The 15220-nt window shown below is 45.6% G+C and overlaps 1 protein-coding gene across 11 annotated transcripts in view; it reads right to left on the bottom strand.

Moving 5' to 3' along the window:
* LRP8 (LDL receptor related protein 8) overlaps nt 1-15220 on the bottom strand; it is a gene marked incomplete at both ends in the record, with an annotated part of 67684 nt that continues 52464 nt past the window's right edge. For 8 of the 11 annotated variants that reach the window (XM_080921307.1, XM_080921309.1, XM_080921304.1 and 5 more), the window contains 9 exons: nt 1-39; nt 2065-2241; nt 3142-3314; nt 8247-8315; nt 10716-10940; nt 11859-12011; nt 12774-12915; nt 14175-14314; nt 14536-14654. In XM_080921307.1, the coding sequence (XP_080777433.1) occupies nt 1-39; nt 2065-2241; nt 3142-3314; nt 8247-8315; nt 10716-10940; nt 11859-12011; nt 12774-12915; nt 14175-14314; nt 14536-14654 (1237 nt within the window). The remainder of the gene's footprint in view (nt 40-2064; nt 2242-3141; nt 3315-8246; nt 8316-10715; nt 10941-11858; nt 12012-12773; nt 12916-14174; nt 14315-14535; nt 14655-15220) is intronic. The other 3 variants (XM_080921312.1, XM_080921305.1, XM_080921306.1) reach the window with 2 other exon arrangements.

Raw genomic sequence — 15220 nt, 5'->3', positions numbered from 1 at the left:
TCAGGGCAGTCCGTCATCTTCAAGACTTAATGCCACTCGCTGGGGAAATAGACCAAAGAAATGCTCGTTAGATCTACAAGAGGCAATCTTTACTGAATGGCAACATAGTATCAGACATGCTATTACTTTACAGACATTAGTTCAGGTAATCTTCACTGCCAATGATAAGATTTATCTGACTTAATTTTAGAGGCGAGAAAACTGAGGCTCAGTCAGCACTCTGGATCACATAGCAAACGGCTGAACTCAAGTTTGATCCCATGTCTGTGCGGACCTACAAGTGTAGCTTTCCCCCACCACTGTGTTCTGTGCTTTCAGAAAGAAAGGTAGCAAAGACCTAACCGTGGCTCCTTATAGTAGTTTAAGTTGGGGTTAACTGTCAAATGTTAAATCTTGGGCCACCTGTCCCCAGCCACCTGTCCCCAGAATACAAATCACAGTTTTCCTACTCTTGTGGGATTTATGTCTTCTTATGCTCTCTGATCTGCATTAGTCTCAGAGTTCTGGACAGGAAAGCTCCAAAACTTATTTTTGAACAAGTGATCCCTTTTCTAGGATGTACACCCAACGTTCCTTGGCTCATGGTGAGCCTTGACTACCACACCGTCCGTTTCCTGCACACCTTCCTTGGATGGACCCAGGCTGTGTTCCCCCTCTCAGAGCTTTATGATTTGGGGATAGCCTCGCTGCACTTTTCTAAGCCTTAGTTTCATCAGCTATCAGTGAGGCTTGTATCTACTTCATGGGATAGGTGAGAAACCCAATGAAAAACTGTATCTGGAGTTCTTACACGCTACCTAGCAAGTACGACGTCTCAAGTAGTCTAGTCAAACCTAACCAGCACAAAATAAGCATTTTCCAACTCTGGACATGCTATATATGACAAAAAGAAAAAAATTAGAAACCTACTACCTTTCAAGTTAATTTTGAGTTATTTTTAATTTTTCCATGCTTTTCTTTTAAATTTCTCCATGCATGTTTTACTAACAGTGATATTGCCAAGCCCACCCTTATTCTTGCTGAGCCTATGTAGGCCAAAGACAGGCTCTGGCAGTGATGGCAAAGCTACAGGAGAAAAGGACAGAAGAAGACAGGAGGTGGAGAATTCGATTTCCAGAGCTTGGAGGACATGTACCCCATGACAAATTGGAAGGAACTTGGGCCTCTGTGCACTGCCTGGAGTTAATCTTGGTTCTGCCACTTTCTGGCTATGGTCTTGGACAAGTTATTAAAATCCTGTGGGTCTCAGTTTTCTCAACTGTAAATGAAACTAATACTATCACCTCCAGAGGGAACTGTGAAGACTAAAGAGAAAGGCCTGATACATGGAAAGCAGTGTCTGACACATAGTAGGCACTTTCCAAATACCCCTTTGCTTACTCCATTTCTCTGTGATTAGCAGAAGCTTATCACACAGGACAGGGTCTCTCTGTGTATCCTGGCTGTCCTGTAACTCCCTCTGTAGACCAGCTGGCCTCGAGCTCAGAGATCCAACTGACTAATCAGAGTAACTTCACTGCATCATTTCCTTCTCTGGCAATGACAGTTCTTTAGTGTAGACTGATTTTTAATTTACAAATGCTCTTAAACTTTATAATCTCAGGAAGTAGAGACTGGGGTTTCCACTCTCACCTCACTAGTAAAGGTAGTTAGTAGACAAGACTGCAGGGCCATGGAATGGTTGCAGAGTCATTTTCTCGCTCCAAACTGTAGGGTTCCTTGTACCATGCCTTCTCTGATCTCTAAAAATCTGTTTGCCTGCACTGGCCACAGTTATTCCGGAGCCTCCAGACCATCTGCTAGCCCTCACTACGCTGCTCAACTTCATTCCATACATCTCTCCTTTACCGTTTGCTTCAACAGCAGTTTGCCTGCCACACATTGAGTTATTTCTTTCACATGCTGTTTCCTCTGTCTAGGGCAAGTCCATTCTTCGTCTGTCCCAGTGGCAAGCTTACATTTGTAGCCTTCTAACTTCAGAAAGCCTGCTAGGATTTGCTGTAGCTGCCTAGGTTTATGGCCCTCACTCACCAGCCCCTCAGGCTCAGAGTGGCACTGCCCTACCTTGCACTTGACGACAGGCAGCTCGGAAAGAGGGTTCTTCGGGAGTTGGTGCAGCTGTGACCTTGGTTCTCCCGGCAAGACAAAAAGCTCCTTGAGGGCAGGGGCTGGGTCTTCCAGGTCTCTGGTCTCCCCAAGACAGGGCTCTGCCCACAGTGGGCGATCATAGCTGCTGATTGCCTGATAGGGGGATGGACCGGATGACCTCTGAGGTCATACTCAGCCCCCTGACTCTGCTGTGCAACAATGACACCTGTTCTAAGCACTTCATAACTCTCACTCCCCACATGCTCTTTCCTGCCTCTACACCTTTCTCTTTGGACTGTCATTTCTATTCTTCCCTACCTGAAAATTACTATTTTTTTAAAGACACAGCTCATGTGTTCCTGGGAGTCATTTTATGCACTAGATCCCCAGACAAACTAGCAGTCCCCCCTTGCTGTGTTTCCACGCTGTCCATCCATTCAGCCTCCATTAAAGCCAGTCATGCTATGCCAAGCCCAGGGAAACAGACTAACCACCTCAGATCCTGCCCTCAGGGACCTCATGGTCTAATGGCTTAACTGCTAAGCAAAAAGTAAGAGGACTGTGGATGGAGAGACCCAGGAAACTGTGGGAGAAGAAAGCAAGCCTAGGAAGGCTTCCTAGAAAGATTCAACTGCCACCCCACAACACCGAGCATCTCTAACTCTCCAGCGGGGACTTGGGAAGCAATGTGCTCCTTAACTCTGAATACTTGATGTCTAATGTGGTGGTTGGCATTTAACTGGTATTCAGAGCTTGTTGGAATTCAGCCAGTTACCCTTCTACAGAAAGTCATTTGGCTTCTTAACTGCTAGGAAGACCCTGAAGGTAAAAGGTATCCTGATACTCTGCTTCCCCCATCGCCTGCTTCAGTATGGCTGTGCTCTCCCAGAGGAAAACCTGATGTGTGGGAGGTTCTTGATAAGGTGGAAGGGAAGAAGGGAGGAAGGGAGGGAGGGAGGAAGGAAGGAAGGAAGGAAGGAAGGAAGGAAGGAAGGAAGGAAGAGGGTGAGTGGAAAGGAGGGAGGGAAGGAGCTCTCAGTGAGGGGTACTTACTGCGGGGTAGACATGGCCAATCTGAGCCGTTCTCCCTATGTGAAGTTCATCTTCCTCTTCCTCTTCTGTTGTTTTCCTGTACACTGGGTTGTCGAAATTCATGCTCTTGGTATTCTTGCGCTTCCAGTTTCTCCAGATGAGGTACCCACTCATACACAGTAGGGCTAATACCACTGGAGGAAAGGCCACATCACACTGAACAACCAGGAGCTCTGGCCCAGCATCCGCACCGATCTGCCTCCTCCCCAACTTTATTACCCCTTGCTTCCCAGCTCCATTTCTGTATGTCCATTTTTCTCCTGCTTGAGAGTCCTCTCACCACTGCATTCCTTTATTAATTCTTCACCTCTTGTGACATCTTTCCCAACTGCTCTGGGAAGAACCTGCTGGTCTCTTAGGTGCGTTCCCAGGCCACACTTAAATTCAAGTATCTGTTTTCTCAACTGGACTGAGATCCTGAGGGTTGTACTAGCTTTTTTAAAAAGGTGATTTTTATCACTTTTACTTATGTGTATGTACATGTGTTTGTGTGTGTATACATATGTACATGCATGCACAGATATAGGTGGAATAAGGTATCTGATAGCCTGGTACTCGTGTAACTGTTGGTTGTGAGCCATCTGACATGGATGATGAGAAGTAAACTCTGGTCTTTTAGACGAACAGCCAACGTCCCTAACTGCTGAACCATCTCTCTGGCCCTGGGCGTTTTTATTTCTTTCTCTGTGTTCATGCCTAGTATGTGTTCCGTCACACTTGCTAAATGACTGAGAAGTGTTTGTCTACACTTGTATCCTAACACTGCTGCTAATCTGGAACTCTTAAGAGGCCATTCTCCCTCCAAATTGCATGTCTTTCAACTCCAAGGCTCTATCTGACGAAGAGAGTCTCTAGAAGGGGATACAGAAGGCAACACAGGTTTGAGTCCAAAACTTCAGGGCTGGTTAAAAATACTAAGCAGCTTGGTTCTTGTTGGACAGATGGGAAAGTCAAGACCTAGCCCACTCTCTGTCCCTTTGTCAGAAGAAAGGAAGGAGTGTCTTACAGCCCAGGGCTAAGGCCTTGGGAAGAATCTTGCTTGATTCCAACTTGATGGACAGATCCTTTAGAACTGATGCAAGTGCAAACCAAGAGTTAGGTCAAGAAGAGACTGGGCAAGAACTCAGCTAAGCATGGGGAACTGAAAAGGTAACCCAAGGAAGCCAACAGGAAGGGAGTTTCCCAGGCTGTGCCCACCAAAGTACACAGTGGTCTGAGCACATTGATGGACATGATTTAGGAGGGCTGTAGAGGGGTTTCTGTTTGAGTAAGAATACCATAAAGCAACAAGAAAAGGAGCATTACAGAAGTAGGTAAAAGAATATCAGAAGTAATCTAGTTACTCAAGAATCAATATAAAAAATCAATAGCCTCCCTTTTTAGTAAGCAGTAACATTAGAATGCCAGATGTGGAGCTTGTGCCTGTAATTCTAGAGCTCAGGAGACAGGGGAAAATTATCAAGAGCTTAAGGACAGTCTGCACTACATGGTTAGCTTTGGCAAGTCTAACTTACAGAATTTCTGCAACCCTGACTAACAAACAAAATTCCCAAATAAATAACCAATTAGAAAGTGTCATGAAACAAGCACATTCATAATGGTCTAGTAAAAGTTACAAAATAGACTAGTTATAAAACTAGACTAACCTAACAAGAAGTAGGCAAATGCAACATGATCTATCAAAGTCTGCTAAAGGACATAAGGGAAGGCTGAAATAAAGATGCCATGCCTTCAGTGGGAAATTTTGATACTGTAAAAATGTAAATTCCTCTCACATAAGTGTATCTATCCAAAACAAGCTAAATGAAAATCCTATCATAAATTTTACAAACAGCACAATTATGCCAAAGTCCACTTTTCTAAAGTTCATCTAGAAGAGAATCCAAATGCCAACATTTAGGAAAATGCTTCCAAGGATGGCATTGCTCGTCTATGGGAATAGACAGGCAGTAGACGAGGCTAAATATGGTTCTGGAAAATCTATACACACATGTGGACAATTATATCCACAGGTTAGAATGGGTATAACAAATTACAAGGTCACGCCATCCTCTAAAATAGTAATATGACACACTGAAAAAAGTTTAAGTTAGAAGAAGAAAATATGAGAAGAAATTTTAATAACTCAGAACGAAGCGGGCCTTTCTAAGCAAGACAGTAAACGCAGAACTCACAGAACAAAAGATTCAATTTAAATACTGATTCTTACATCGAGGAATAGCAACCTGAAAGGACACACAGATGGTAGGAACAGAATCACTAAAAATAAAGTAGACTAGTCATCTCTCCATCTCTCCACCATCTTTTGTGGTGAACCCTTTTTTTCTTTTCTTTTTTCTTTCTTTCCTTTTTTTTTTTTTTAATATTTATTTACTTTATGTAAGTACACTGTCAATGTCTTCAGACACACCAGAAGAGGGCATCAGATCCCATTACAGATGGTTGTGAGCCACCATGTGGTTGCTGAGGATTAAAAGCAGGGCCTCTGGAAGAACAATCAGTGCTCCTAACCACTGAGCCATCTTTGCAGCCCGTGGTGAGCCCTTTCAAGACCAATTCAAGTGCTACCTTCTCTAGAACCTTCACCTCCACTCTGGGACCACCTTTCCATTTCCTTCCCAGGAATATCAAATACTGTTGTATCACACCAATGTATATGTCATGCCTCCTACAGCACATTATATAAACTATGCAATAGCACTACTATATGTGACTTAAAAGAGAACAGAGTCTCTAAGGGAGATGTGCTGGCTAGTTTTATGTCAACTTGACCCAGGGCTAGAGTCATCTGAGAGAAGGGAGCCTCAATTAAGAAAATGTCTCCATAAGATTGGGCTGTAAGCAAGCCTATGGGGCATTTTTTTAACTAATGATTGATGGGGAGAGTCCAGCCTATTATGGGTGGTTCCAACCCTGGGCTGGTGGTCCTGAGTTCTCTAAGAAAGCAGGCTAAGCAAGCCATGGGGAGCAAGCCATTAATCAGAACCTCTCCATGGCCTCTGCATCAGCTCCTGCCTCCAACTTCCTGCCCTGTTTGAGTTCCTACCTGACTTCCTTCCACGATGAACAGTGATATGGAAGCTTAAGCCAAATAAATTCTTACTTCCCAAAGTTGCTTTGGTTATGGTAGGTCATCACAGCAGTAGTAATACTAACTAGTAATAGTAATTACTAGCACAGGAGTTAAACCTTAAAGTGGACAATCCATCTCAAAAATGAGTCAGGCACGAGAAAGTGGATCAACAGGACACATGTGAATATCATAGTGGGAGGGAATGAGTCACCCCAAATTCTGAGTCTTCCCCTAGATTGCTGTCTTACTGAACTCCTAGCTCAACCTCCCTAACTCTCTCCACGCCTCTCCCACTGCTGGCTTTGCACATGCTGTCAGCATTGCTTGGGCTGTTCTCGATTCTTCTTAAAGGGCCAACTCAGCTCAAGGATTATTTCCACTGGGAAATCTCGCCTGTTTTCTTCCATTTTAGACCAAAGCAACTCCTTGGCATCCCCACTCAACACAGTAACATAGCTTACTCTTAGGATTTGCCATGCCATAATCAACTTTCTTGTGTTCTGTGATTCCTTTGTCCTGCTAGGGTTTTTAAGAATTACATTTACTTAGCTATTTTGCAGGGTGGGGTGTGCATGCTACAAGGTGGAGTATGTGGGACCCAGAGGACATATTACAGGAACCAACCCTGCTTCAACCATGTGGGGTGCAGGGACAGAACTCAGGTAGTCAGCCTTGGTGGCAAAGGCCTTTGCCCATGAATACTAGGCTCCATTAAAGGATTACTAACAAGTACTATAAAGAAAATGCAATGGATTTGGAAGTGAAATGAGTCCAAATAAGTGTTCGCTTGGATAGCTACTTAATAAAGGTGCAACAGTTCCCTCTTCCCAGAAACACCCTGTGTACTGAGCTAGATCCTGCACACATGCTGGATTTTAAAATTCTATTCTCATTAACTGTAGCAAGAGGTTATTTATTACTGGTGTTTAACACCTCCCTATATACCATCCGCTGAGCACTGTATACGGTGCTCAAGTGGAGAGGACTCGATGCTGTTCCTCAAGCTCTAACCTGTTTGTCATAGTGTTTCTTGTGTGTGATTTTACAGTTTGCAAAATACTAAAAAGTATTTTAATGAGTCTGATTCTGTGAAATCTGTCATCCTGAACATGTACAATCTGTTGCTTCCATGTTCACTCTATTAAGTGTTCTATTTCCATATTTTGATTCTACCAATATATTTATTAGTGGACCACAAAGTGTTTCTGAGCCCATAAATACAAGAGTAGCCCAGCTTGGCTATTTTAGAATACCAAAATACTTGTGGGTACTCATAGCTGAAGAGATAATCCTGATTTTTTTTTTCTTGCAGATCAAGTTTTTCCGGGTTTTTATTCAATGAATAAATGATGAACCAATTTCATCATTTACAATAATAGACTTCCTGAGGGTGCTACAGTTTTTACCATGATTTGAGCATGAGCTTATCTGAGTTTGCAAAGGAAATCAAATAATAGGTGTTTTCATTTAACTATACTGTGGCAATTTACCCATAAATCTTGTTAGGTAGAGACTAGACATCTATAGGATAGGACCCTGTCTTACTTATCCTTTAACTACCTTCCCTTTCCTTATTAGAGTTTGGCACATAGTAGCTGCTCAATAAATGTTTATTGAAAACCAAAGAGAAAGAAAACAAGACAGGATGATTTCCTCAAGAAATGACAAGCAGTCTGGTTCATCTGTTAACAAATACATAATATCCTATAATGTGGCATGTGGGAGAGTGGTGAGCAAGAGACACCGGCCTAGTCCCCAAGGAGCATTCATCTGTCTTCACATAGTGAGTGTGGGGTGTGGAGGTGGGCGGGGCAGGGAGATGTGCCTGGATGTTCACATAGGTGCAGAAGTTGAAGAATACTGTGTGCAGGGCAAGAACCCACGTTGAACCAGGCAGCACGCACAGTTCTTTATCCCCTTTATCCCTTCAGTGCCTTTCCCAAACCTTGGACAAAGAGTCCTTTTGCCCTCCACTAGTTGGGGCCACACTCACCTATGGGCACGATGACTCCAATGACAGCAGCGGTGACTGTTGAGCCCATCCGGCTGCCTTCATTCCCATCTGTAAAACACCATGTACAGAATAATGCTCCATCACTGAATCCAAGCCCTGCCTGCCCTGAAGCCGTAAGGACCACCCACCCAACCTCTTCTTGTCCTTGCTCTAAGACGATGCTCCCAGTTACTGTGTATTAATTCAGCCTTACTAAAATTCATCAAAACTCCAGGGGAAAATAGGACTGGCTGAGGTTATTTCACATCCAGGAAACTAAATTTTGATAAACGCAGACTTGGGACTTGAACTCAGGACTCATGACCCAAGTCTCATTCTTTCTCATAGCATCAAGATGGTAGGAATCTGGGGGCTCCACAGCAGGTGAGAGCTTAGGTCTCCTTGTTACTGATGGGGGCAGCTGTGTTTTTCCACCAAAATCCATGTCTACACTGTTTTGATGGTCTGCCTGGTCTATGTACTACCAGCTTGTTCTAGGAGATTAAAACGAGATATACTAGAATGTCGTAGAGTGTAATTGGGAACATAAGTCTCTGGGTCAGGTTTCCTCGGTTCAAATTCTATCTCTACTACATATTACTTGTATGACACTGTGCAAGTTAATATAATGTTAGCATATAATGTATATTATAGTTCTTGATCTTAAATTTTTAAGGATTAAATGGGAAAACCGATATAAGATACTTCACACAATGTCTAGCTGGCATTGCCTAATTCAAGATGGCAATGTGGGGGTCGTAGTTATTCTAAGAGCTACATTTAAAAAGGTATGTTAGCCAGGCACGATGGTGCATGCCTATCACAAACCACTCAGGATGCTAAGGATAGAAGACCTCAAGATCATACTAGCCTGGGCTACATAGTGAGACCCCCATCTCTAAAGAAAGGATCTTTGTTATTGTTGTTAAAGGCACAATAAAGACCATTCTTAAACTGAAGAGTGATTATAAAATGAACTATGTTTTAAATAAGTATCCTTTGCTAACTCTAACAGCCATCTTCCCTGACACCTGTACAGCATCAGGCCCTGGGATCTCATGAGAGCTCTCTGAGACATGAGAGGAATGGCTAGCCACTGGCAATGTCCCTCGACCCATCCCCTCAAGCCGTTTCTCCATGTCACTTCAAGAGACTCTGACGAACCAGAGAGCTGCACTCCTTACCAGTGGCTCACTGGTTAAGTGCTGGTCATTTGAGAATGAGGATGTGAGTTCTGCTCCTCAGTACGTGTAAAGCCAAGCATGGAAGCATGTGCCCAAAGTCCCAGCACTGAAGGAGGGACAGGAGGAGACCTGAAGCCCACTGACCAGCCAGTTTAGCTGAATCAGTGAGCTCCAGGGTCTGTGAGAGGCTCCGTCTCAAGAATTCAGATGAAGAACTACTGAGAGCACTCCCAAAGTTATCAGCAAGCACACATACATACCATACGTCCTTAACACACACACACACACACACACAGAAAGCAGTGCTGTCCCCTTGCTCTGATGTGCTAGAACACACTCTGAGGCCTGCCAGAGCACTCGGAGCTCTGCCCCAGATGAGAGGAAATGGAATTCCACCTCTGCAAACTCCAGGCCGCCTCAACAGTCTCTTCTTAGAATCTAGATCCTGTTGGCTAAATAGCCCTGATCTGGACTATGTCACCATGTCGCTTGGTTTCTGGGCCAGCCATGTGTGGAAAAAATGTGAGAGATGGTTTATCATCTGAAATGACCCCCCACCCCGGGAAATTATAAAGGCATTTTCTGGTTAATGAGATAGAACAGTTCCAACAGAGACAATTGCTGCTCCCAATGACTTAAGAAGTGCTAAGCTTAACTATCCTAGGGTTTGGAAACAGGCACAAGCAGGTCACACTTCACATTACTGTCTGGACAGCTTACCAAGGCTGCTGGGAGCTCTGATCAGAGCTTTTCAAATTTGATGACAGCCACCTCAGAAACACATGAAACGCTGACATACATCCAGGCAGCTGGGCATGTCCATTCACAATAGCCTCTTTTGCCTAGCTCCCTCTCTTGAGGTTGGGTCTTACTACGTTGCCTTGGCTAGCCTGGAACTCTCTATGTAGATCAGGCTGGCCTAAACTCAGATCTACCTGCCTCTGTCTCCTGTTTGCTGAGATTAAAGATGTGCGCCACCACTACCGTTTGCCTCTGCTGACCATCTTGAGAAGCAAGCAGAGTGTGGCTTATTAATTGTTCCTTTTAGGGGACGGGACAATGACATTTAGAGATGGAATAAATGGTTTGCCTCCAGACCCTTTCAAACTTATGGACACCCAAGTTTCCTCAATCCCAGGACGGCCCCTTCTCGCTCTTGCTTCCTTCTAAGAGGAGGACATTATGTAATTCTGGCATGATCTCTCTTCCCAGCCACTCCCGACCCTCATCCTGGCTTCCACAGGACTCCCCAAAGTTATGAGAAATGCAGAGCCGACTTCCTTACAGTGCTGGGAGTGGTTGCTGGTTGCAGGGCTCAGGGTGGATGAGCTGGTGCTGGAAGCCCTAGGAACGTTAACTGAGTGAGGGACAGCAGCTGTCTGGCTTGGCGTCCCTGTGCTGTGGTTCTGGTAGGTAGGGTCGTGGGTGGTTGTCCCTGGGGCTCTCGCTGTAGCAGGTACTGTCCTTGTCATAGCAGAGGCTAAGGTTGTAGTTGAGGTAGACTGAGGTGCTAGAGGGGAAAAGACAGAGCAGTTTGTTACTTTAGTGCCTAAATTATTGCTGCTGAGTTAGCTCAGAACTTTCCCCCATCGCCCTGAATGGGCCATGATCGTCCTAGCACTTCACTTTGATCTGAGAAGGATGAGTCCGCGGAACAGTGCTGTAGAAACAAGTGTGGAAGAGGCCTCTGTAAAAGGTTAGCGGGAGAAAATGCAAATCTGGACGCATTTTATCCTATAGTTACATCATTAGGTTTAAATTCTTCCTGTTAAACAATTGAATCTGGACATTAGAAAGGATGCAACAGACTTAACGCTCAAACCAAAGGCCACAGCTGTACATGGAGACTGGGAAACAAACCCCACTTACGAGGATGATGTGCTGTTCCACCATTAGTTACAATTGCACTCAAGAGTGTCTATGCAGTGCGCTAGGCTAAGACAGGCAGCGAGGATCGAGGGCTCTTTACTCAAAGTTTTCTTTATTTTTTTACTTTAAAAAAAGATGTGTTTACTTTATTTTATATCTATGGGTGTTTTGCCTGTGTACCACGAGCTCGCCTGGTGTCCTCAGAGGCCAGTAGAAGGAATCAGGATCGGAACTTCTGGGATTGGAGTTAAGGTTGGCTGTGAGCCAGCATATGGGTGCTAGGAATTGAACCAGGGTCCTCTGCAAGAGCAACAAGCGCTCTCAGCCATTAATTTGAGGTTTTCAAGGGATTCCAGAAACTTCCTGGAAGTGGAATTTAAAAATACTTTCTGCACATTGCACTTTTCTGGGAGAAGGGGAAGCCCTAGGAGGGGCCAGGAAAGCACACATTCAAGTTTAAATAAGATGAATGTGCAAACATGAGAGGCAACCAGGGAAGATGGAGGAAAACCCGGAGCATACTGTGTCCTAGGAGTCAAGGGCAATGTCTGTCACTAACCTCGGTAGCATCTCTTCATGTCTGGGCCCAGCCACATTGTGTCAGGACAGGCACATGTGTACTTGGGAGAGTGGCTGGAAATCTGAGGAGCAGGAAGGCACAGGTATTCGCAGCCGCCGTTGGGCTGGGCACTCAGTTCACAGGCGTCCGCAGCTAATAGCAAGGGGAGGAGCAGACACAGAGCATGTTGGGAGATTGACAGGCCATGCCAGGTCCTCTTGTCCACCAATAGAGATTCCACCAACTGGACTTGCACAAAAATCTTTCCCTACTTGGGCACCTGCCGGCATAGTACTTGGGACTTTATCGTTACCCTCATTCATTCTTACAGTTCTGCGAGGTGGGTGGTATGGCCCCAACTGACAAAGAAGCCTACGCTCAGAGAACACGTGTAAACGTTACAACCCTGGGAAGCTTGGAGGCAGACTTGAAATTGAGGTGTGTTGATCCCCAAACTAAAACTACCCCCTCCCCCACTGCGTTTGTCTTGTGTGCCTGCGGTCTCTTTCTGCTTTAAATCTCTAAACTAGAATCAGACACCAACCTTTATCTTCTTGCCCCTCTTTGCTGTCTCCCTTACCCTGGCGGCCGATACCGGTTACAGCTGGTTGTGACAGCAGATGAGACAGCCCTGCAGTACGACTTATTAGACTGTTTCCAGTGAGCCACCTGGCTAACTATAAGGACACGTGAGTTTATGACACTGCAAACTGGGCGAAAGAAGTGAACGCACGCTGAAGTGCTACGACAGAAGGAACTCGGCAGTCGGGCAGACCCGAGTTTAGATTTTTGTTCTACCCGCTAACATTGTTTTATCCAACATCGGTTTCCTCAGCTGTTGAGAAATTCAATAAGCACCTGCTATAGTATGGGCAAAACCAGGATGCTGTGTGCTTCTTTATTCACACTGCTTACCCTGTGGCTGCTTCAGCTCGTGGAAGAGTACAATGTCATGAGGGTTATTGAGGTTCTCAGCCAGGATGGAGATTTCCAGGCCATTGAGCCGATTTGCGCTGAAAATGGCCTCATTTTCCAGATCTGTCCAGAATACCTTGTCCTGTAGAATACGGATGTGAGGGATAGGAAGCCCAGAATCTAAACTCCATCCCAGTCTTAGGGCCTAGTCCCGAATCGGAGACGGGACGAACTGGTCTCAGCGCTGTCTACCCTGCCCACAGGTTTTCAGAGGACTCTGCCTCTGACAATGAAGCAAAGTCTCCTAGCTTCCTTCTGTCCTCGATCATTACTAGGGGATTCTGTGCCACTGAGCAAAGCTTACTTCCTGGAGCCAAAAGAAACCCAAGATTGGGTGTCTACACCTGGGACTAGGATCAGAAGGGGTGTTTGAGTTCCTGTTGCCTTTTGGAAGGAACACAAGTCTATAGGGTTAGTCCATAGAAGGCTAGACACACAACTGTAGGTAAATCCACAATTACAGGTGCAACCATGCATCTTGTCCACAGACCCAGACACGCCCGCACAGGTCATAAAGACATAATCATGCTGAAGTAATACCTTCTAGTGTATGTACACAAAAAAGTGCACACACAGGAGTGTGTGTACACATTTACTCTGGTGCATTCATGCAGACTCATGCACATATACATACTTTACACATGCCAGGGAGATGCTCAGGTACACATACATACACTTAAGTTGAAGCAGGGGATAGATTTAAAAGAGACGCTTTGCACACAAGTTCAATCAGTACTGACTGAGGCTGCTCTGAGGAAACACTGCTGTTGCCCGGCACAGACCACCACCTCCTTACTCCCCTTCCCTTGATGCCAGGGTTAGTTTGGGGGAAGAGCTGTGTGTAAGCTCTGCTTCCTTATTTCCCCAAAAGAAAGGATGTTAAGGTCAGAGCAAATGGGCTTCTTGCTTCTTTTCCTTCTTGGGAGCTTCCTGAGGCCTTGGGTAGTGTCTAATTTATTTCTAGGACCCCCAGGATTTGGCAAAGATCTACAAAAATGAGACAAACTGCATAGCATCTCTCAGGATGTGCCGTACACTAAATAATTCCTTTCTCCCCGCCTCTTTCTGTACGTGGGATACAGTGCTAGTTACAGAGGAAGCATCCGTGCCAGGCGATTTCCCTGTGTGACCTTCTCTGAAGGCTCTTGGGGAGAACACAGAAAAGGCTGCTAGGCAGACTGAGCCTCTGTGGAGGCAGCTCTGGGAGTCTATACACACCTGTCAGATGGCTTCCCCGTTCTTTTGTTTCCCTTTGGAGAAATCTGGAAGCATCCTATTTGAACAAACCTTTTCTGGGTTTCAGCTTCCTGACAGGGTCATGCCTACCCCTATGGGGCTCACCTCAAACACAGCTACCGAAAAAGGGTGACTCAGGAAGTCAGCGGAGAAAATCAGCATCTTTCTGTTGCCTCCATTGAAGTCAATGCTGGAGAGCTGGTGCAGCTTGGAGTCCACCCAGTACAAACGCTGGCTCAGCAAGTCTTGGGGAGGAGGCAGGAGGTCAGACACCAGTTACTGCAGCTACATCTCTGCTCCACTGCACTCCCCCCTACCCACATTCCCAGGCCTCAGACTGAACTTGGCCTAAGGGAGCAAAGACACTGGCCACCATGAGGGGACCCTCACACAAGACCCATGGGACTCCTAACAGTTGTCAGGATCAGTTCTAGACTCCCAACTCACGTAGACAGGCAGGACTCACCCAGGGTGATTCCGTTGGGCCACTCAATGTTATCTGAAACCAGCGTTTGCCGGTCTGCACCATTGAGCCCAGCCTTCTCAATCTTTGCTCGGAAACCCCAGTCAGACCAGTACATGAACCTGAAAGACAGAAGAGCCCAAATTAGCTTCTTGCTCGGGATAGTCGGAGTGGTCTGCGTCACAAAGGTTCAGTGAGTCACTGCAGAGTTGGAGATCATATTTAGCAGGTAAATCTCGTCCTTTGGAACTATCAAATCTTAGAACAGGCACTTTAACCTTTAACCCATAAGAGTCTGGGAAAGCTCAACTTGCCCGTAACCTACTTAGTCTCAGCCGAATGGTCTCCGAGCTCTGCCCTCATTGTAGCAGCTCTAACCAGAACCCTAGAGCATCTGTGTGGGAAGACCCCTCCCACACATCTCCTGATTTACAGAGAAGTAGAAGACTGTCTTCACTCAGGTCCCTGCTCCTAAACCCTCATTTCCACTAGAGGTCACAGTGGCTTCACTCTTACTAATTCAGCCTTTCATGAGGAGGAAGGAACATTTCCACTAAGGGAGCTCCTAACCCCACCCAGTTGGGGCCAGAGCAAAGTAGCCTAGGTAAAGGGGCCACATACTGGGCAACAAGGTTCAGGGCAGGGGTGGGGAAGGGTGAGGAGCTAGGAGCAGCACAGCCCTAGGGAC

The sequence above is a fragment of the Micromys minutus genome, assembly GCF_963924665.1.
Source record: "Micromys minutus genome assembly, chromosome: 9".
Lineage (NCBI taxonomy): Eukaryota > Metazoa > Chordata > Mammalia > Rodentia > Muridae > Micromys > Micromys minutus.
Note: the sequence above shows the minus strand (reverse complement) of the source record. Positions and strands in the feature narration are given on the sequence as shown.